Source organism: Andrena cerasifolii, chromosome 5 (genome assembly GCF_050908995.1).
Source record: "Andrena cerasifolii isolate SP2316 chromosome 5, iyAndCera1_principal, whole genome shotgun sequence".
Lineage (NCBI taxonomy): Eukaryota > Metazoa > Arthropoda > Insecta > Hymenoptera > Andrenidae > Andrena > Andrena cerasifolii.
In genome coordinates this window covers 17,269,200-17,292,395 of record NC_135122.1, presented here as the reverse complement: position 1 = coordinate 17,292,395, position 23,196 = coordinate 17,269,200, and the positions used below count along the sequence as shown (strand labels likewise).

Below are 23,196 nucleotides of genomic sequence, written 5' to 3'. Positions count from 1 at the left end.
GATGGCGCGAGAGGGAAAATAGAAAAGTGAGTTTTAATATAATAGAGATAGTGATAACGTACGACCAGTGATGAACTAGCTTTTTCAGACAGATTAAATACCCGCAGAATTGTAAGTGGGTCATTCTATGTTCTCGCGAAAATAAGCAAAAGTTGCAACTTTTAACGACGTGTATTTTTTAAACAAATTCGAAAGCAGCAAAGTGATGACTTAAACTCCCCCTAGTTTTACCCGAACTACATTATATTTCACTTTCATAAAAATCCCTCCTACCTACTGGGAGAAATGATCGATTAGATGTGGAATGATTGGAGTGTGACGTATAACTCCAAGTGCAAAAAGTTCCTGTTCTAATGTAATAAATCTATTTGAAATTAATTTTAAATTTACTCTTTGGTTTCTATCTTCCATTCATTTCCCTCGCTGACTCTGACTAAAAAAAATTCCGATTCTCTACTGATCCCTCGACGAAGTTTCTGATTAAAGTGAACTAATCAACCGCCTCATTAGTCCTTCACTCGTCACCCTGAACTGAGCCCTTCGAGGTCCAAATTATTTTCAGTCCTCGTTCTAGCTGCTTTATGCACGTTCAACACCATCGCTGGCATCCCGCGATGAAGGTGCCAGGAAAGGGAAAAGAAGGAAGAAGAAGAAGCAGAGGAACAGTCGAAACCGCGAATCGTCAGATGCTCGGTTCTCGTTCGCACAGCTCAAGAAAGCCACAGTGTGATAACTACTGTTTGAAGATGAGCCAGCCTCTATTGTTTCCAGGGGAGTTGTAGTCATCTTCAGATTGCATCTTTCTGCAGATTGTAATGCGAAAGCCAAGACTAGGAGATTGATCACTCGACGAAAGTTCAAGTTTGAGAAGGTAACAATGAATGAAAGGTTCCTCTGCTGCTTGAAGATACTCGAAAGATTGTGTCTTGCCAAGCACAGATTATCGATGATTACGATTCAATGACCACCGTCTAGAAACGGGACCTTTTCCATTTTACGATGCAATTCCTTAGAATATTTTATTCTGGTTTAGCGGGTGCAGGATCTTTAGATCATACTAGTTTGAGAATATAATATAAGAGCCTATTCTGAGATATGTATAAATGAAATTGTAGGTCAATTTGGAGCCTGCTTGCTACGTGCAATCAAGATATCCATCGTCCAAAGGTTAATTGATGAGGCGACTCATCGCCCATTACTTTTCTTCTAGTTACGAAACGTCCGCCACAAAATGAATTGCATTTTGAACAGTCTAGCTCGATGAATTTTTCAAAGTTCCACGATCTCACCTCGTACCATCGGCACACCTTGGAAAATCCCTGCTCGGCCGTGCAACTCGGGTGGCTCGAAGCGCAAAATCGACAACTGTGCGATTTATCTCGCGGCGTACACAAATGGGAACAAAGGTCCTCGATTAAATACATCCCCCGGGACGTGGTAACACAAAAGAGCAAGAGGAGCATCCGTCACACCAGCTCCATGATGCTCTACTGGCTAGGCAAAAGAGGTCGAATGCAGCCGATCGCTGTGTAATTCGATTGGCTTAACTGGATCAACCACAACAACCGAGGCTTTCACACACAGCTAGCACGCGAAACGTAACATGCGGTTGTGATGGCATAATTGCCCGCGTCGATTCCCCTTTATTTTTCTATCTTCCGTGTATTTCGCGTTTTTCGTGGGTGACTGTTATTTCATTTAATTGCTTTACGTGATATTTTTTTTCGAAGGGCTCTTCTGTGCGAGGGAATTGGGTTATTTTAATAAATTTGTGTACTTTTTCATGGCACAGGTGAGCTGAAAATTGTGTCAGAAAATCTGCAAGCACATTCGACGAGTCAGAAATAAATATGGCTCACATCATTTTTTTACACACTAATAATTAACCCGCTGACTGCCACGTCACTGCTCCAAATTATCTGTTCATATTATTCTTTATACAAATTATACGAATAGTTTTTTTGTAATACAAGGAACTATATATTTATATTTTTAAACTCCAAACTTGAAATATAATAAAGGTCCGTTTTCGCCTAAACATAGATCCGAAACACTGTAAAAATTCATATACACTACTTTCGTTTAATAAAAAATCTCCCTAGAAGCCCATTGTTTCACCTGTATCACTAAAAATTACAAACATGCAATACACGTTGCCATATATCGGCATGTCCCTAAAAGACATACTTAACAACAGCTGCGCGCGAAAATAGCTGAGCCCGAAAATTTCAATTTTAAAACACATTTAACATCCCGTTCCTCACATTCTGCGCATATTCTGCATAAATTCTAAAACCCGCACGTATACATGCATTTATGTATGCATATACGTTGGCGGCGCATCCAGTGCCGTTATTTCCTAGGAAGTTCCTCGAGATTTCCGCGCTCATTATCGGAGTTCACCGAGGATTCTTTTCACGAAACTTTATTAGCGACTCTCGAGCAAACGCCCAGCAACTCTTCGCGAGCCTTTCACGAGGAGGCTGGCCGGTTTTCTCCGTCGTGAAATAACGATGCGCGCCACAAAAGACTTTCCAGGACACCTTAAAAGGCTGAGGAAGTCGCGGCGCGTTCTTGCCGCGTCCCGGCCCTGCTGTCGCGGAAAAGAAGTACGCCGCGAAGCTTCCCTTCGTTAAAAGCAACATCGTTTACAGAAATTAGAAATTAATCGAAGAGGTTGAAGCTTAACGGCGGAAACAGTGAGACGTTTTTCGTATACCATCGTCATTCCACTTGACCTTTTTTTTTAAAAAAGAAAGGTTGATTGCCTCGGTGGAATTTAAAGGGACTAGTGGGACTTTAAATATCGATCACAAAGTTAGGGGACGATGCTCGAGATTTACGTTTCAAGTAAATATTATCATTGCTTTATGAGAATTGCTAAATTTTGTTTGGGAAAAAATTGTTGTACGGTGGAAGAAGGAGATCACGTACCTCATGATCGACATAATACGGCTCGCGAAGGTTTTCTGGCACTCGGTTGTTGTACGCCTTCGACAGGAGCCATTTTACAGAGGCACGTTGTTTGGCCTGCAACAATGACAAAAAATGTAAAATTAGTAATGGTTGCAATTGCTCTTCTAATGAAAGTTTTAGATGAAAAACGAGGAAAAGAAAAGAGGGCGTCTAAATAATGTTGTAAATAGGTACTTCTGGAGGGGTCTTGTTGTAGGAATAAGATACATTTTTCTAATGTTTGCTAATGTTGAATAAATCTTGTTTTAATATGTTGCTTGCCACATATAATACCGATGATGGAGAAATATAGTTTAATGCCAGGTCATTTGTTTTACGCAGACCGCAATACTTTATGCATTGCAAAATATACCTAATCGTGGTATCATCAAATGTTCTGTAAGTTTTTATTTAGTTCGATATGTAAATAATTGGCGATGTTAAAACGTGTCAAGACACTTCTGCATCGAAAACTTCTTCAAACAAACGTTCAATATCCCCTTTACGGGATTAAAAAATAATTATAAATTCAAAATTGTATATTCAGCCTTAGAATTACCTACTCGAAGAAAGCGGAGTCTTGGAACACGTCCAACTCGAGCAACATCCAACCTTCTTGGTCTTTTAAAGCGCACCACATAGTTTAAATTTTACATTAAAATTAGAATTCTGTAACGTTTGAAGCTAAATTATTAATTTCAACTATCATAATCGATACAATTTAGTGTCATGAACTTTTTGGAACCCCTTAGCCATAGAATTTAAATTTAATTTATTTTTGTTTAATTTTTAATTTAAATTTTAGTCTCTAAAATCATCGACGAGTAATCATCGATCATGCAGCACCTCCGTACTTCGTGCCCTCGCACTTTTCGTCAAACAATAAGATAACCCACTCTGCCAGCCACTCGAGACGCTTCCCCGCGCCTTATTGTTAGTAAAATATTCAAGAGTACTACCTCCCTTGCCTAAAAATCACAAACAACCCGTCACTACCCTGGCGAACAAATGATCCTTTAGTTTCAGCCGCGCCTCTGACACTTAATGAATGCTCAGGGAGGCGAGAGCAATAAATATCGCATAATTCCTCGATTTATTTCGCTGTCAAAGCTTCCTATATGACAAGCGTTTAATAGCACGAGCCTGGGCACAGAGAACGAGTTTTCATGAAACGCGAATAGAAATTTTCATACAGGTGCCATTTTAGCTGTATAGAATAGTCAACGAAATGTGTATGGTAAAGTCCACAATTTTGTATCCTTATTTTACGCTACCTTCTTCTCAAAATTTTACCAATCTGTTCTCAGGCTTCAGAATATGAAAAAAAAATCGAAATTTTGTATCGCTACATTACGCTAATTTCTCTTCAAATTTCACTAACTTTTTCTCATGTTTCAGAATGGAAAAAATCCAAATCTTGTATCTTTAACTTACGCTACCTTCTTTTTAAAATTTCATTAATTTGTTCTCAGCCTTCAGAATGGAAAAAAAATCAAAATTTTTGTATCCCTACTTCCCACCACCTTATTTTTAATATTTCAAAGACTTCAAAATTGTAAAGTTTGTATCTCCGAATTCCACTAGCTTCTTCCTCCCAAAGTTAGTCGAATTAATAAACAGGTGGTCACTCGTTTCAGGTTTAATTACGATAACAGCAACGATTACATCATACGGCAGTCTCGAAAGTAGCGTGCGAGTATTTTCGTCAGTAGGAACGCCGATTTATAACATTGGGCGAGGCTTGGGAACGTGAAGCAAGTTAAGGGGGTCAACGAAGTCCAGCCCAATCATGGCTATCGACCAGCAGAACCATTGTTACATACTCGTCATCCTTCGGAATAGACGACCCTCAATGACGATTTGTAAAGGGCTGTTTGAGGTCACTACAAAACTTGCAAGATGATGGAAATCTGTCCCTTTCTGCACCAGAAAAATATGAAGAGACAATATCGTGATTTATTTACGTAACAAATAATTTAAAACTTTATAAGTGATGGTGTATAAAAAGAGAAAGAATTTTAATGAACTACCTGAATTTTTAATTGCTATTAATTAATGCCTTTTAATTTAATTTGCATTTGCCTGAAAATGTGTGTTTCATTTGTATTCAGTTGATACACATATATTCTCCTCCCATTTTGTAGCGTAGGTACTATTTACATTTTACAATTTGAAAATTTGTGATTATTAAATAAAATAAAATTAAATAAGATAGTTTATAAGTTTGCAGAGGCTTGAAATCAAATTTAATTTATTTTACTATCAGATATGAAACAGACTGGACCATGTTAACCCCACGATATGATTTCGAGATATAATCAATATTTTTAATTAATTACATCCCTCGCGATACCAAAGGACTGCACATGTTCCACAAAAGCAACTGGCTTTCGAGCAAGATTGATCTCCACATATGATACGCCCCACTCTAATAACAAAGACACGGAAATTTGCATTTACGAACAGATACACTTCAGCCGTATGAAAATGTATGAAAGATTCTGGAAACGGGTCAGATAATCGAATAGCGGGCATAAACGTTCCTGCCGAACGTTGGCAAACTGAAAAGACCTGGATGGTCTCAAAGATCTTCAATATTCAATGCACCTTCATCCCTCGGGACAATTCTAAACGCTGAAAGGTAAGCTATGTGGAACGTTGTCTACGACATCGTGAACGAACACGTCTAAATATTAGGTCAGCACACAAATACTGCAGCATTTCGAATAAATATTCAAAATACAAGTGAACCCCCTTTTTATTAACAATTAACGAAGCTCACAATTTTCTATTTCTTTAGTACCACCCTTCCTCATATTTCTGTCAATTCATCACCCTTTTATAATCATCTCACGTTTCTTTAATACTTTAACATTTTTTTACAACTTTCCCCGAGCGTAAAACATGTATTTTATTTCATATTTATCATCGATATTTACAATATGATGTTTGGTGGTTTTAAAAAATGAACGAATAGTGGCGAAATTTGGGAGAGATCGACAGTAACCGTAAGTTTGCTCCAAAAGAGACAGTGTTGGAGTATTAAGCAAGATATACATCAGATTTTTTAGCAACTTGATTCATACGAATGTAATATACGTTTCTGGTAAACAATATCAGTTGATGTATGGAAAAGCGTTGCACTATGCTTGATTAAATGCAGTTGCAGCGCAAGCAGGAGACTGTTTTTCGACGTTGTAAAAAGGTAAGCAATTATTAATTTCGCTGTTGAGTAAAAGAGAAAGGAGGGCATGTGTTAAAAAATTGTGAATGCTCGAGAAAAATAAGTCACGGTCGTTTTAATCGCACTTGAAAAAGTCTCCTACTTTGTTATGACTGGAGTATGGAATTAGCGAAAGGGAATATTAAATGAAATTTAGATCGACGAATGCGATGAAATTTAATAAATGCCATGAAATAGCAACTATCAGTTACTAGCTAACACTATTCTTTTAGCGGGCGTTAAATATAGTCAGCAGAGGTGTGGCTCGATCCAATAAGATACGAGGAATTTCCAGGAAATTATCAGCTTCATCCAGAAGGATGACGCTGGTAAATAAACCGTGAAAGTGCATGTCACCAGCCAGAAAATTGCGAGGAGGTTTGCGCGAAATATTCCAGGAGATGTGGAAATTTCGATTACGAAGCTGCTGCAAGGAGGAAATACGATAAAACGATTGAGGAAATGTAGGCAAATCTCTGGTTGGAAAATTACTTTTTCCCTAAATTTTCTAAATTTGTATGCCTATTCAACTACTTAACTGTATTTCTCTCTAAACTCAATTTTCTACATTTTTTCTGCCCATTCGATTCCCTAAATTTTTCTGCTTATTTGATTCCCCCAAATCGTCTGTCCATTCAATTTCCTTATGTCATCCCTGAACTCATTTTCTAAATTTTTCCTTGAACTCATAATTATCTACCCTAAATCTATCTCCAAATTCGATTTTCTGCAAATTTTCCTGCGCACTAAATTTTCCAGCTCTTTCTCTTTGCAGTATTTCAATAACTGCGCGCAATCGCAGAAATTCCGCGACAAATAATGCTTTGGAGAACTTCAAAAAGGTAACCTTATTCAAGTTCCAGGCAAGTTGTAGAATGCAAGCAATCGATAAAGGCCGGTGATTCGAATCGCATCGATAGCTTATCTCACAAAGAATCTACCCCGTCCACGCGAGCACGTTTCTTGCTGGCTGTAGACAGCAGTGCATAAGTTAAAATGCAAAACAAGAGCGTGAAATATCGCGAGGAGGCACCTTTGTTTTCAGAATCGTTAATTTATTCAGCCAGCCGTTTTCGCCTCGCTTTTTATCCATACGATTAATTTCAGCGTCGAGCAACAGTCGCTTTGTCAAGTATTCAATTTCATCGAGAGCTACTTTCGCCCTGTTTTCCGTTCCGATCGCCCTCTTTAATTAGAATTTCTTCTGCCGTCTAATTACTCTGTTCCTGTAACGATACACCAGCTGACAACAACTTTCATATCCCACACAAACGTATAGCGCGTTTTTCGCCTGCAAATTATAATACTAATTGCATGTTCAAGTGATCTTAGGGCAATGAGATGCTATTTCCTTAATTGGCCTGGCAACCCAATTTAATTGAGTTTGGCAGTTAAGCCTGGTCGATAGAAAGGATTTTACGAAATTTGGCATCGCACAGTGTCCAAGTGACTCCTCCATTACGAAATCATTGGCGAAATAATTAAGCATCCGTTCCATTAGAAATAAATTGTAATTTAATTTAATAAGATTGCCACGAGTATCTAAGAGAGAGATCAACTCGCTTTTATCAATATTTCATTTCGAATTAAACACAAATAAAAGATCTTCCTTCCATGAATATCAGAGCTGTGAAATTCGGGGTTTCTAATTCGATAAAATATAATTATCCTTATTTAAGAAAACAAAAACTGGTCCAGTAGAGAAGTATGCAGAGAAATGCATCCAATGCATTTTTGAATGCATAAATTTAATTTTTATAGATCGAACATCTATCTTCTCAAATTTCCACTGCATTCCCATAAAATTGAAATTAAATCACCTGATCAGCCCTAAATTAAAGAAGATTCTTACACCCCCAAAAAAACTGTCGTGTCGCAGATATTTGAAACTCCGTTTTGAAAATAGAATCCCCTTAAATTCCAAAACACAATTCCACAGACTCCGACATTTTCTCTGCAATCCAGGTTAAAGGCGCGCAATTAGCTGTCCTAGATAAAGAAAATGAATTCACAAACGGCTGGTGCATATAAAAATCCTTCGGCAATTTACTCAGGTTGGAGAGCAGACGTTGAGAATCGACTCCCCTCGGCAAACACTGAACGTGCCTCGAAAAAATGGGGTATATTTTCTCTGGATACTTGATGGAAGGCGAGTGCAAGCAACGTCTGCGAAGTAATGCATCCTTTCGCGGACGCATGAGCGTGGCTGCACGTGCAGCATGCAGCAGCACACAGAAGCACACCGCTGAAGCATTAACACGCGGTGCGTGTGCGCGACGTTTACGTTCGTCTATAAAAAGAAGCCATGTCATCGCTAACAACTAGTTGTTACACGACATGGAATATTGCGTTACAGAGACACGGACGAGGGAGGGTCAAGCACGATCGATTCTATCGCGACACGAGTTTCGGTTCGACGATCTCTGACGCGGAGCCGCGACCAACTCGGCGTGATTGGTGCCCGGTAGATCCGATCGGGACTTCAGACGTTAAAGGATGTTCCTTGTATAGAAGATACTTCGAACGATTTATCGCTGAATAGAGTGATTCGAGATCTCTGTTCCGACCGAGATTTAATAAGTCCATGGAGGGTGGTCCGTTAAGTCGTTCATGACCACACGTCAGATGTCACAGCGCGATTTCTCGTCAGGGTCTAACGGAATGCCGTACGTCATAGGAATAATTTTGCATTGAGTGGGTGGCAGAAACGGGATTCGCCGGCTTCAGATCTTGAAATCTTGAAATTTTAAGATCTTGAAATCTTGAAATCTTGAAATTTTAAGATCTTGAAATCTTGAAATTTTAAGATCTTGAAATCTTCAAATTTTATGATCTTGAAATCTTGAAATTTTAAGATCTTGAAATTTTGAAATCCTTAAATTTTAAGATCTTGAAATCTTGAAATTTTAAGATCTTGAAATCTTGAAATTTTAAGATCTTGAAATCTTGAAATTTTAAGATCTTGAAATCTTGAAATTTTAAGATCTTGAAATCTTCAAATTTTATGATCTTGAAATCTTGAAATTTTAAGATCTTGAAATCTTGAAATCCTTAAATTTTAAGATCTTGAAATCTTGAAATTTTAAGATCTTGAGATCTTGAAATCTTGAAATTTTAAGATCTTGAAATCCTGAAATTTTAAGATCTTGAAATCTTGAAATTTTAAGATCTTGAAATCTTGAAATTTTAAGATCTTGAAATCTTGAAATTTTAAGATCTTGAAATCCTGAAATTTTAAGATCTTGAAATCTTGAAATTTTAAGATCTTGAAATCTTCAAATTTTATGATCTTGAAATCTTGAAATTTTAAGATCTTGAAATTTTGAAATCCTTAAATTTTAAGATCTTGAAATCTTGAAATTTTAAGATCTTGAAATCTTGAAATTTTAAGATCTTGAAATCCTGAAATTTTAAGATCTTGAAATCTTGAAGATTTTAAAAATCTTAACATTTTTAAATGCAATAATCGACGGAACATTCAGAATACTAAATCGGTCTCCATTAGACTTTTTGTGGACTAAATTAGAAATATACTGTATCGAATAATAAAATTTAAAATGTAAAGAGGTCTATAGCGAGGGGTTTCTCAAATACACGATAGATGGATAGAGTTCAAAATATAGAATACAGTTCTTGCAGATAAGACTTCATGATTGGAGAAAAATTATAAAAGTTGCTTAAAAAGTGTCATATCATATTTTATAATTTGCAGAACAGTTTGTGGGTTAAGTTGCACTTTGAAATTACTTTTTTTTTGCAGGAATTATAGAAATGGGTGCTGGTACTCTCGACACAGTCCTCTCAAATGTGCGTCTTTTCGCTATACCATCACTTCTGAATGCACAGAGTGCATCTTGACACGGATTGGGATGGAAGAGCTTGTGCATTTCAGGACAGATTTCGCTCGTTTCAAAATTATTAAAGAAGATATCCGCATCGAGACAAAGCGAGTTCCATTTATTTAACACAGACCAGGATTTTCTGGATTTGCGAAGGTCTAGCAGCATTATACACAAAATTATGAATGTATATGAAAAGTAGGAAGTTTAACTGAATGGTTTAATGGATTACAGAATCGAATTCTTAATCTATATAAATTGAAACGTTAATTAATTGGAAAGGGTGCAAAATAATGAAAGAGAAAATTTAATCAATTTTTTAAAAATGAAGATTACCTCTTCACTGATCTATTTAATTTCTTAACCAACTCAAGACAGCCGTAATCATACAATGATCATTAAAATCACAAACACCTTTCCCGAAATATCCCTCCACTCTCCATTAATTTAAAATTTCACAAGAATAAAGGTTGCCGCTTCATTGATTTGCCCGCTTATCTCCAGTGACTCGCGCCAATTGGAATCTCCACCGAGGAACTAGTTCGCTCTTGTTGCACGTGCAACAATCATTGCAAACCGACCGTACACACTTGCGGGGAGACCTTTCTTTCCAACCTTCCCCGAGCGTGCGTATGCACCGCAAAATTTATCGCGCTACTCGCAGCGCGTGAACGATCTTCGACGCGGTTAGCCCTGGCAATAAGACAACTCTAATCGCGATATAACCTTATCCGTAAGGGGATAGTAAAGATGCGATTACCAGCGTGTCGCGTTTCACTGCACCCAAGAACCGGTGCAGTAAAATGCAACCCGGGCTGGCTCGCGATAAGTCGAGGCACGCGTTGATTTAAGACACCGTTAACACTGCGACAGTGCTCGCGGAACTTGACCACGGTGTATCTTTCTTTGGCAATCGTTTTCTCCGAGTAAATGACAGACGAAATCGGTATGCATGGGGTGTAAAAAAAATTGCCATCGCTCGTGCAGGTGATTCTACGCCTCTGGGTGGAAAAATGGTACTGTAAAATTGCCCTTGACCTTCAAATTCATGGTCAATTTTTTTTTGTAAGTGTCTCGAATGATAAGAGTGCGTTTGAATTTTTGGAGCATCGTTGCAATGCACGAAGAGGATTTATCAACGTGCAATTTGTAATTTCATTGGTTCTGTATGCGTCAGTGTGTGTTATTGTTATAATAGCGACATTTTTATGGCTTCTGGTTTCGATGAGAGGAAGAAACAATAATTTTGGAGATAGTGTTGAGAATTATTGTAAATCAAAGGGGAACAAAATGTATATTTGTATACTGTATTTAACTGGAATGTGGGAAACTATTATTGTACAGGCATGCGACTATGCAAATTTCTTTTATTTTGGTACCCAAAGAGATCTGTGGAAGAAGAGATTTCCTGAAATCACTTTTCACTCTAGTAATACTGACACTAATGCCTCAATATGTCGTATAAACTTAATCAGTAATATTTCAATTACCTGGCGTAGAAGGCAATTATATTTTCAGTCTGAATTTTGCCCCCTAACCAACCATATGTAATACAAAAATATTGATGATTTCCATTTCGCAGCTTTCCACGAGCAAACGCATTTCGAATTACGCCATTCCATTAGAATTGCAGCGCAGGTGAACTGCGATCGTCCGTTTAAGGCCACGAACAATCACCTACATCCACATCGAAGAATAGTGTCAGTTAGTTTAAAAATAACTTCTACGTTACGCTTCGACAATGTTACATAGTTTCTCGGAAATGGTTCCGCGAGGAATTTTGCATCTCGTAATAAAACAACGCTACGCGCGTAGATGCAACTAAGCTTTTTCCAATTTCCTCGCTTGTCACTTACTTCCCGGCTGCAGCAAAGACTCTTCACAAGAACTCGACGGTAAATAATGAGACCCGTGACAAACTGCTCCTCAAAGCAGCTTGCATCGAGCACAATTACAGAATAATTCGTCGATACTTGAGTTACAGTGAATGCTTTTATTCGAAACAATTTGGTACAGCGTTACTTTCAATGCGAATTAGTTTTCCAATAGCATTCGTTTGACTGGAAACAGATAAATGTATTATATAACATCTTCAGGGATGATTTTCTAAATACGTCAAAATATTTTTGTACCACGTGATTTCAAATAGAATAAAATATGAGTTTCACCATACGACGCGGTTATTACTTTTCTTATCGGTTATTCATATTTTTATTTTTCTTTCTCTTCAGAAATATTGAAAATAAATATACACGTGTCAGTGTCTCTGAAATTTCACTCTGGGAGAAATAATACATTTTCTTCGAAGACACTGCAATGCTGAATACTTGAATTTTCTCATAGTGGCAAATAGAAGCGAAAGATTGCACTGGATAGTAATGTAGAAATAAAGGAACTGTAATTCTTCTGTGAATTATGATAAACAGATGGGTGAACTGAATGAGACTAATTTCAAGAAGGGTAGGGAAAATTGTTCTTCTGGGAAATGTAGAGGTATGGAATAAATTCTTATGTGCCAAGGCTCGTTGAAAGACAAACATAATGTTGCTATATCATACATGAAGTTTGCTCGACGACTAGCAAGTGAACTAATTAATGGCGACTTCTCTGCACGGGCAACTGCATTGCGTCACGTACGATCTACTTTGAATGGGAAAGAAAGGATTAATGGAGAGTTGTGTGGAATAAATATCACACCTAAAAAGTGCATTGCAATCACAAATTTAAGAGAGGAAGACCATGTGGTTAAATTCACGACGCTTTTGAAAAATACCACATCAAATATAAATACAAATTGGTAAATATTCTACTTTCTGTAGACATAAATAACAGAAATTTACAATATAAATACAGTAATTTCCCCATTAACACCTAGCCTGGCGTTGGCGAGTTTTCACGCCGATATTTTCAGAAAGCACCGAAAGTGTTGCAAAAGAGTCCCCGAATGTTTACTTTGAAAACAAGGCAGGCTTCGATTTCGCATTTCACGTATACAAAAATGTTTCTTAGCGAAACAATTATTCGAAAAGGCCTGCCTGATTAAAAGAGGCATTTTCTGAAACCTTGCAGCACTCGAAGGGTTAATATCATTCACCTAGCAACAATTCAAAAAGCTTTGTAGTCAAACCAACAATCACGTTCAAAACCTTCTCTCCCTGGCCAAAAATCAAGACTCAAGGGGACCACATTTCGGCGAATGTGGCGTTTCCAAAGAAGTCGAGTGCATAAAATAGAAGGGGGATTTCCGCGACGTTGTTTACATGCGCGCAGCTTTCACGTCGGTCAATTTGGCGAAAGCACGAGGGACATAAAGCGGAGCGGGGAAAGGGGCGCGAAAAAAAGGGCAAGAACGACAGGGGGATGGCAGGCAGGGCTTTTTGTTCAGATCCTGTCGTTCTGTCAAACGAACGTCTGACTTCTTCCTGCCGTCGCGGGAATTCTATTCTTTGCATCGAAACTTCGTGCGCGTTCAACGCGAGGAGGAATATTCGCGTAAAAACATAACATCCGATCGGATTGCTGGCTCGTGAACAATATACCTCTTGAAACTGTAGCACCGTGTCTTTCAGCGGAGAAAAATACGCTTCTCAAAACAATTAGATCACATTTCTGCGCGATTCAGTCGAGTGAACGGAGTACATACGTTATGATATAGGTACTCCTGCGTACATTCGTGAATGTGCATGTTGTTACATCTTCTTTTTTGTTGAGCAAACATATTTTGGTGCGAGTCGCTATTTGCAACTCAGGTTCGAGATAAAACTGACTAGCTGTTCTCGGTATTTACGGTGTAATAAACACACTTGTTATTATTATTGTTACATATTAATATTTCTAGTGAATTTTTAAATACACAATTGAATTCTCAGTGATCCTACTAAATTCACAATTGAATTCATCTTGGAATGAACGATGCAACGAAATAATGAATACTGAAAACCCACAAATAATTTTCTTCCACAGATACCCCCAAAAAAGTTTCCGGGAAAGTTTCCCGAAATTATTTACTACGCATCGAGTTTTTTTATATGATCGAACACGTACATCACACTGGGCTGTTATTCTGCCCCAATAGAAACAAAATAGATAAGAATACAAATATTCAAAACCCACAAATAATTTTCTCCCATAAAAAGTTATCAACATTCTTAAACTTCTATCATTCTAGCTCGATAGCAACAAAATAAGTAGGAATATAAATACTGATTTTGAAGCCAGAAACAATTTTCTTGCAGAAAAAGTCAGCAACAATCTTAAATTTCTATTACTCTAACCAGTCTAACTCCATAGCAAGCAAAATTATTTCAGAAACCCACAAAAATTTCCTTCTAAATAGCAGAAGCTGTGGCATTCTTAAATTTCTATTACCATATAATATGTTCCAGTTCTACAGAGGTTTCCATTACAATTTGTTCAGGCAGAAAGCAAAAGAACATCTCCACCACGAAAGAAGTGGTCATTGCTGTAACAAGTTGGACTGGCAACAAATCGAATGCACATTACGAGTAACACATAATCGGATCGAGTGTCGAGCGTATACATTACTCGCGCCCTTAACGACTGGCAATGGCAATGGTGGTAACGCCACTGATTGCATCGGATAACGTTTAGTAATGCCCGCTGCACGCAACTGCACGCACTGCAAGCATGCATTACTGCACCATTCAGAGAAGATACTGTGCATACGTAGGCCGTGGGCCTTTAATTTAACACGTAAAATGAATCCTTTACACTTGAACTTTATGCCCACGTGGTCGTTCTGTGGACTCACAAGAGGTACGCACGAGGCTCAAATTTGTCACGTATGAAGCGTAAGGGGAAAAACAGGGAATGTCGCAAAACAGATTTATCGAGAAAATTAAATGTTTTGTTCCAGTGCCTGTGTGTTGACATTGCCTGTTTTTAACCAGTATTCTAAAACTTTAACGTTATCTTACAGGGGCATTCGAGCTTTATAGCCCTTTGTGATTCGACAGTTCTGGAGTCCCAGTTGCCACCGAAAAAATATGCTGTAGATTGCAATATCACAAAAAATGTAGTCAGTGCACGATATGTATTAAAACACACTACTGGAAATATGTATTTGCTGTATCACCCACGAATCTAACCTGATGCATTACTATACCTAAATCGAATGGTCCAAGTATATACACGATTTTAATTAAATCACAGTACCAACGCAAGTAACTAATAAATACTAGCTTTCACAAAATCGTCTTAACAATTATAAATATCGATATGTACCTTGCTCCAAATTATACGAAGGAAGGGGAGACTAATATCATGGAATGAATGCGAAGAGGGGAGCTGTGCGACTCGCTTTCATCCACAAAATATTCGCGCGTGGTGGGTGGAAGAAATTCATGCGACAGAAATTCAAACGCGAGGCGATGCTTTCAGATATCGCAAAAAAGGATGAAAAACCTCCCAGATAAAAATACCCTGTCTACCGATTTTCCCCTTCGAGAAATCTCGATCCCTTTCTTCTCGCTCGAGGCGTTTTCTGTGCGCAACGAAAATCGCTGCTGGCCATGAAGCTGCCTTGCAAATAACTGGGAATACAGCGAGCAGATGAATTACCGCCGCGATATTGAAAAATTCATGCACTCGGCTGTTCGCCGATTATCCAGCGTCCAATTAATCTTGAAAGAATGTAAATTGACGAGAACCACGCTCGCCTGTTTTGCATACAATTAGAATGGGTTCCGATTAGAACACGTTCAATTGAATCGTCAACATGCGAGCGCAATTTCGAGAACGCTTCGATAGGATAATTAGTGACGAGCGACTTGGCTGAGTAATTATTGCTGCACGGGTTTACAAGAAAGCATGCAAGGGTTTTACTCTCGATGAAACTGCTGAGCGTTGCAGCTCGATTCTCTACAAAATGATGCGAGGCAGTGTAAGCTACAAAATCCTAAAGCGCGGGGAAGAATATCCGAAGTGCAAACTAAGTTTTGGCAGTAATTGCTTTCCACTATTATTTTGTTCGCAAACAATCATTCACTTGGAGTAGAAGTGACAGTTTTATATGTGGCTTTGAAATTTCAAATCTCTGGAAACGGAAAGTAAATTACCTATCTCATCGATCTAAACTATCACAAGAAACTAGAAAAGTAAGTGGAAATTTGATAATTGGAAAACCACTAGCAATTACAAAAGAATTTTAAGACCAGTAATTCCACCTTAGGAATGTTACACCTCACTCACAAAACGAAAGGAATTTTAATTAGCAATCTGGTAGAATCCGTTGCAAAAAATTCATACTAGTTCTACAATAATTTCCAAATCCCAAATAGGAGTGTGTATGAAAGTTACTCCGAACTTCCCGAATCCTCACCCCCTTTCCTAATTTCTCGTAACAGTTTAAATTAGCAAAACGAGTTGACTAATTTCGCAGCTTTTCGCCAGAATTTTAATAAAAATACGTAGGCAATTTGGAAATCTCAAAAATTAGACTCACTGTGTCTGCCACAGCACCCGCTGATGTTGTTCGCGATACTGCTAAATTAATCTTACGAAGCTTCGACGGCACGATAGGATTTGTCTTGTTGATGTATTGAGTTGTACACGTCACTTTTCCAACAAAGCTTGGTGCATTAAACATTAACGGCGATCGAACAGTAACAGATTGTAGCGCGGGTGTAACATGTCAAAGTTTGATTGACTGGGTTGAGTGTTTAACACGGTGCGTATGAAAGTTGAGGACTGTCTGAAGTCTGTATGGAAAATTCAGTGGTTTTGGTCGGTGGATAGGCATGTAGCAGGGGTAAGTCACGTGAGTTGGTTGTTGTTACGAATTCTTGCCTTGGAGAAGGGCGACTGTCATTGAATTCGTTTGAGAGGGAGAATTCGGTATGCTAGAAGAAATGGCCATCCCCATTCGATCGGGCGTCATGGTGGGAGTGAATTGTAAGATAAAAATATTGGGGTTCACTGAATTGTTTTTCTTGCTAGAGGGCTATGAATGAAAATCTTGATTTTTTAAGACTTCTTTGAAGAATTTTCTGTAGAATATTTTAAGACTGTTCTCAAGGGGTTTCTTATAAAATATTTTAAGATTTTTCTCATGAATTTTCTACAGAATATTCCAAGATTGTTCTGAAGAATTTTCTGTAAAATATTCTAAGATTGTTCTGAAGGATTTTTTTATACAATATTCTAAGATTGTTCTGAAGAATTTTCTACATAGCATTGCAAGATTGTTCTGAAGAATTTTCTAAGACTCTTCTAAACAGTTTTCTAAGAATTTTCTATAATATAGGTACTCGATACCAGAATTTTCTAGAGTTCTTTAAATAAGTTTCTAAGAATTCTCTAAACAAAAATAGCATCTCTCTACTTCACGAATTTACATTCCATCGCAACGCAATAATTTCATTGAAGTCAGCAACTACTTAGCTCCCTGTAGATGCATCTTCCAAGATTGCTGCAAAGTGGGCACGCGACAATAGTCACTGAATCAATGAAATTCCAGGCGGAACAATGCGTAAAAGTAATAACGGTTCGCAGATATTCATGTAAGATCGCTTAGCTGTTTTGCAAAACTTCTGTGGCGTGGGCAAACAGTGGCCAAGATCGCGTGGGTGGAAGTCTCGCCAACGCTAGTTTTGCTACGGTTTCCAAGGCTGAGCCGCAAGAAAAAAGCAGAGAAACGCGAACGTACTCGAGGAAAAACGACTGAACGAGAACTGTATCCTACCGTAAATATCTATGCGCCATCAATGGCCGAGGAAATCGCGCCTAAACAGCTCCCACGATCAAAGAAAGATCTACCAGCCAAGGAAAATATCAAATCTTGCGAAGAAAACAGCACTGTCTTTGAAAATAATTAAAAACCCCAGATTCCACGTTTGAGATTTCAACGCACCTACGATTTAGATAAAAAGACTAATAAAATTTGGAATAAAATCTAAAATTAATTTAAATTAAAATTTAAATGAAAGAAATACTTTCACTAATCCTGCCAAAATTCGCAGCATTTGCTCTAAAGTGGTTCTACTGCATTCGATTCTATTAATACTGAATGGTATGAAATTGGACGATGCTCAAAATGCAGGAAACACGTAGGTCGTCGTGCTAAATTTAAGGTTTGATTGGAATCTTACAGGCTCTATAATAAAAACCTGATTATTTCAGTCACGTTCAATTTTTCAGACTTGCCGATTACAATAAATTCCAGCTATTCTTCATTAGCGCTTCGAAGCGATATTTTCATCTTCTATACAACAGGTTTCACGCAACTTCGTGCAAGCCAACAAAGTGTACGTGAAAAATCTCTCGAGCCGTTTACTCCCCTCGAAGCGCCTGGTAAATATGTGCTAGGTTAAATACTGCATTGTATTTATTGCCAATAAATAATAGAGTCAGCACTCGGTGCGCGTTAAGTACACATCGCAAGCTCGTGTTGAGTTGTATCCATATGTTATAGGCCTCGTACTGGGTATGATTGAAGCTTACACGGTAAGCTACAAAGGAATAGCACGCTTGAGAAGTGATTCCCAAGAGTCCCATGTAATCTTTCAACACTTTGCGATCGGTAAATGACCACCGTGGCGAAGATTGCACGTTTCCACTGTGCTAAGCCTAAAAATATACGCCACGTTCAAGGAGTTTCGAGAAATTCTAACTCGTATGCATTCTTATTTTAAATTAGCACGAATAATAACATCTCTGTTTAATGATATGAAAATTGTAACCACTGCAGTTAAAGATGAAAGAAGTACCTCCGTGGAAGAAAGAAATCTGCGAAATCAATGCTCGAAGCGTTGAAATTATTTAATTTCTTGCTGCTTTCAGACGTTCACGGTGGAATTCGCTATTTAATCCCATAGGTGTTACGCAATGCTGTTGTCTATTTTCGAGCGTTCCCTCGGCCGCAAGAATACCAGGGAAGCATTTTCAAGTGCAACGTGGCAGCCTCGCCCAAGGAACAATGTTCGTCGGCAAGAAATCCCTCCTTCGGCGGGTACATAAATTTTAATCCCCCGCGGTTGCGAGGGAAGCCTCAGATTACGAGGCTGCGTGCATTAGCTAAACGATGAAACAGGTAACTGACCTACGGCAATACACCGAGCCATGAAAGTTGTGCGCGCGCGCGGTCAACGTACTCTCGGGGATTTTCTAGCCTCCAGATCTCGGTTTCGTGCTCCGGTTTCCTCCCATCCTCTTTTCCATTTCGAACCGAATTTCCTAACGAAAAGTATCGATCCGGGCAGCTTCCGATCAAAGTAAAAGAACATCTCGAACGTCCTTGATCACTCGGTGACAAAGTATCCATGCAAGATAAACAAAAATTAAAAGGAACATTAATAGTATTATTCAATATTTAATTTAACAGAATTTCCTTCGGCGGCAATGTTTAACGCGACGCCACCAAAGTAGTCGAAATAAAATGCAACTGGTTACTCGCGCGATGCGTGGAACAAGATCAAAGGTGAATGCGTGGATTTAATGCATTCTTGCATAACAATTCAATTAAATGCGCAGGGAATTTAAATCAGTTCTCCGGGGTAAATAGGCGACCAGTTCTGCGGTGTATAAATATTTGCAAAGAGCTAATTGATGAGGACACGAGGGAAGGATCTCGCGGGACTTCGATGCGCGCTGTGAATAACCAAAAGAAAAAGAGGGAAAGGGCGCAGAGGAGTTGGCGGGAAAATCGAGAGACCGCGGAATGCTGTCGGGAGTCGCGGCAAAACCAGAAGAATTCGCTGAGCTCGGGCTGCGAAATGGTAATCGGCTCGTGGTTAACGGTAACGAGTCCTTTTTCAGCCACAGTAATTACGTCTCCTGGCGCTGCATGCATCCGCAGTTTCGTGAGCACTGTGGTCGATCGATCGGACAATTAGTCGCGACGCGATATCGATACGCTGTTTACGGCTCGATGAATTCAGCACGCTAATTTGTCCGGCCGATTTCTTGTTCGCTCGGCTGATATAATAATGATAAACGTCCCGAGGTGAAAACAATTTCCGAGGTGGACCAGCGTGGTTCCACTGAATGAAGCGATCAAAGGTTGGTGATTAATGAGGTGCAATTGAACGGTGAAGGATTGATTGGACCCCCTTGGGGCACTGAACTCGATAAAAGGACGATTTTATTATGTTTTTGGGGCGGGGGTAATCGGTGTGTAATGATGGGGAAGTAGTGAATATAATTATTGGGGCAGGAAGACATTTTTGAAGGATATTCAAATTTATATATAATATTATTAGCCTATTTTACATTCAGTAAAATTTATTTATTTTTGTGAATTTTATATTCACTTTTGGACGATTTAGCGTAGAATATATGTGGAAGAATTTCTTGTTAATCATCCAAATTCTGTGAAATAAATTGTCTTCAAAATTATCCATATTTGCATAGGTACAATATGTGAAATAAAAATATTTGTATATTCGCCATAATTTGCAGTAACTCTCACTTTCCTATATCGATGTTAATGTCTTTATTCATCACCGCAAGAAAACTATTGTACCCTCGAGACATATATTATTAATATTCGATATAATAAAGTACCTCCCAAAAATAAAACCAATTTCCTCATTGAACCTGAAGTACAAAAAATTAAGGATGCGACTGCTGTTTAACAATCGCAAAACGGAGGCAACCGTTAATGGTGAATTCGCTTCAATGCACCCTCCTTTTTTATCAAGCTTTTTCTCTCCCTAAAAAAAAGAGAGAGAAAGGGCGGTAGACGGAGAGAAAGAAATTCGCCAAACGCGTGGAAGCGTAAAATAAACGCGACTTTGCAATTTGCATACCTGTCGCGTTGCCAAAATCGATGGCAGAGGCGACCGACGCAACCAAAGGACACGAAGTCGTCCCTGGCGTAGCCACGCACCGCTCCTTTTATGTATCTCGTACAACGTTATCCAGCAGGGAGGGAAAGAAGAGTGGCGTGGGCAGGCAACGTCGCGCATTGAATATTAAACAATTTTATACGCGAGGCAGGTTGCCATTGTCACTATTCACAAAGAAACAGCGTGGAGAGTGTATCGCAATCTGTCATAAACGCGATGCTTCAACCAATTAGAGGATTATCTGGTCGAATTTCATCGACTGACGAAGTATGTAATTATTTAAAGGGGTACAGAGGGTGCCTCACCACGTGTGAACATAATTTCAGGGACGAATTATGTACACAGAAATGATGGGAAAAATGAGGAAAAATTGGAACCTATAAATGAGTCACTGAGAGCAGGGGCGGACTAGCCCACATTTAAAGAAAATTATTTTTTCTTATTTTATATAATTAGTACAGCCTATTGGAATACATTATTGCTACTAACTCAATTTCGCAAAAAAAAGTGGATTAGTCCAATGTGTATCGAAGCCCAAGACGGTTAGTTTGAGCAATTTTTTGAGGGGTTGAATTTCGCGAAGACACTGCACTAACTTAGCGTTGTAATAGGAATTATTGGAACACAGAAACAGTTGTTTAATTCCGGGAGTGTAATCAGATTAGATTAGCCACCATGAATCATCGCCACATTTAACTGCAATATAATTTCCTCGTCAGTCAACAGCTTAAAGCCCCCAATCCATCTCAAAAACTCCACCCCCAAACCTCCTCCCCCGCCGCGACCAACAGATCCACGTGATCGAAGGAGAAACCTCACAGCCTCTGGAGCCACCTTTTCCTTCCATATCCTACAGGAGTCAAGCCCCAAATAATCACCAGCAAAACTCCGTCTAATGCCGTAACAAACCGACATCGGCTGGAGAACAATCGGGACACCAGCAACGGCCAGCGTGTGGCGAAGGAAAATGATGAGCTCACGGTTGCGCAACACCGTTCCCGAAACTGTAACGCGATTTCCCTACGAGGCGAGCAGACTTTCCCAGTGGGGTTCAACGTCCTTACCAAAATGGGCCGGAGTATCCAAATCATCCAGGCGGAAAGCTGATGGCGCGGAAAAATCTCTCCTTCTCTCGGTGAGATTGCGGGGTCATCGCGGGTACGGGGAGAGGAGGGTCCCGCGGTAAATCGAGCGCGCGCTCATCGTCCACGGGCACCCACTTCCTGGAGCGGTCTCTAGGAACGTCCGCGAGGACGGATAGCCCGGTGGAAAGACCGAGGGAAGACTGGCCGCGCTCGCTCCGCGGGCGAGCCAACGAAAGAACTTCGCACTGTTTCGTATGTGGATCGCCGTCCACGCACCGATGGTCACGTTAACTATTTCACGTCCAGTCGTTAAGCGCGTTACACAACGAGGATCGAGCAACGAAAAGACGCGATCAACTGGGCTTGCTTGCTCCTCGCGAAAAGAGTTCCCAAAAATCCCATTAAAATTGGACCACCGAGTGGGAGATGACAAGGACGGAACCCGGGGACGACGAGCAGTTGCGCAGAGGATTTATGTATGTTGATTTAATTAACAGACTGGCAGCTTTCCTGGGTGTTTAATTTTCTTCATGGTACGTGCATCTTTCTCTTTCTGTTTCGCGGGGATTGTGGGGAATTCCTTGAGGCAACGTATAAATGGAGTTGTAGGAGTCGCTTGATGCAACTAAGAGATACATACTTTGGGTTCACTTGGAGTACCTAGTAGTTGTTGGATGGAAATAGTTTTAATGCTTGGTATCTGCAATCGCGACGCTATGCTTGTAAATCTCGTGTGATTAATCAACAAAATTCGTTGATGAATGAGATGTATGAGATTTGAAAAATTTGCAAAATCGGTAAAATTGGTAAATAAAACAGAAAGCCAGTGGGTGGATTTATAAAAATAATCTCTTGGATCATAAAATGCCACTTTGTATGCAGGGTCGTCGTAAAATTTTATCACATCCGCTAATCAGAAAATGCAAAATCAATCTGGTGCAATGTACCCCCAGTTCCAGTTAAAGCGAACCAACGGTAGCGTTGCGCATGAAAATTGAACAGCTCCGTTCGTAAAAGGAACATCCACCGCTTGGTCAAGGTCGTTTTAACTTCCTAACGAGATTAGGGATACACACTTTCCCTAGGGAACCTTGATCAAACTAGTGCTTCGGTTTAATAACCTCCTACGTATTATCACGAATTAACGATCAGTGTTCAACTTGCAAGGCTGATCCTATTCATACACGAGCAGATAATTAAACATTTAGCAAATTTATCATTATGGACTATCCAGCTTCGTATTTACTACCAAGTAGATAAATTTATTTCATCTCCATTTCCTAAAATAA

General features: G+C 39.2%; 1 protein-coding gene across 22 annotated transcripts in view; it reads right to left on the bottom strand.

Annotated features, from left to right (window-relative positions):
- The window catches only part of Patronin (calmodulin-regulated spectrin-associated protein patronin), an 83,608-nt gene that overhangs the window by 27,762 nt on the left and 32,650 nt on the right, over positions 1-23,196 (bottom strand). For 20 of the 22 annotated variants that reach the window (XM_076811999.1, XM_076812006.1, XM_076812014.1 and 17 more), the window contains exon 2: positions 2,935-3,030. In XM_076811999.1, the coding sequence (XP_076668114.1) occupies positions 2,935-3,030 (96 nt within the window). Of the gene's footprint in view, positions 1-1,289; positions 1,440-2,934; positions 3,031-21,886; positions 21,929-23,196 lie in introns of those variants that run through there. The other 2 variants (XM_076812013.1, XM_076812009.1) reach the window with 2 other exon arrangements.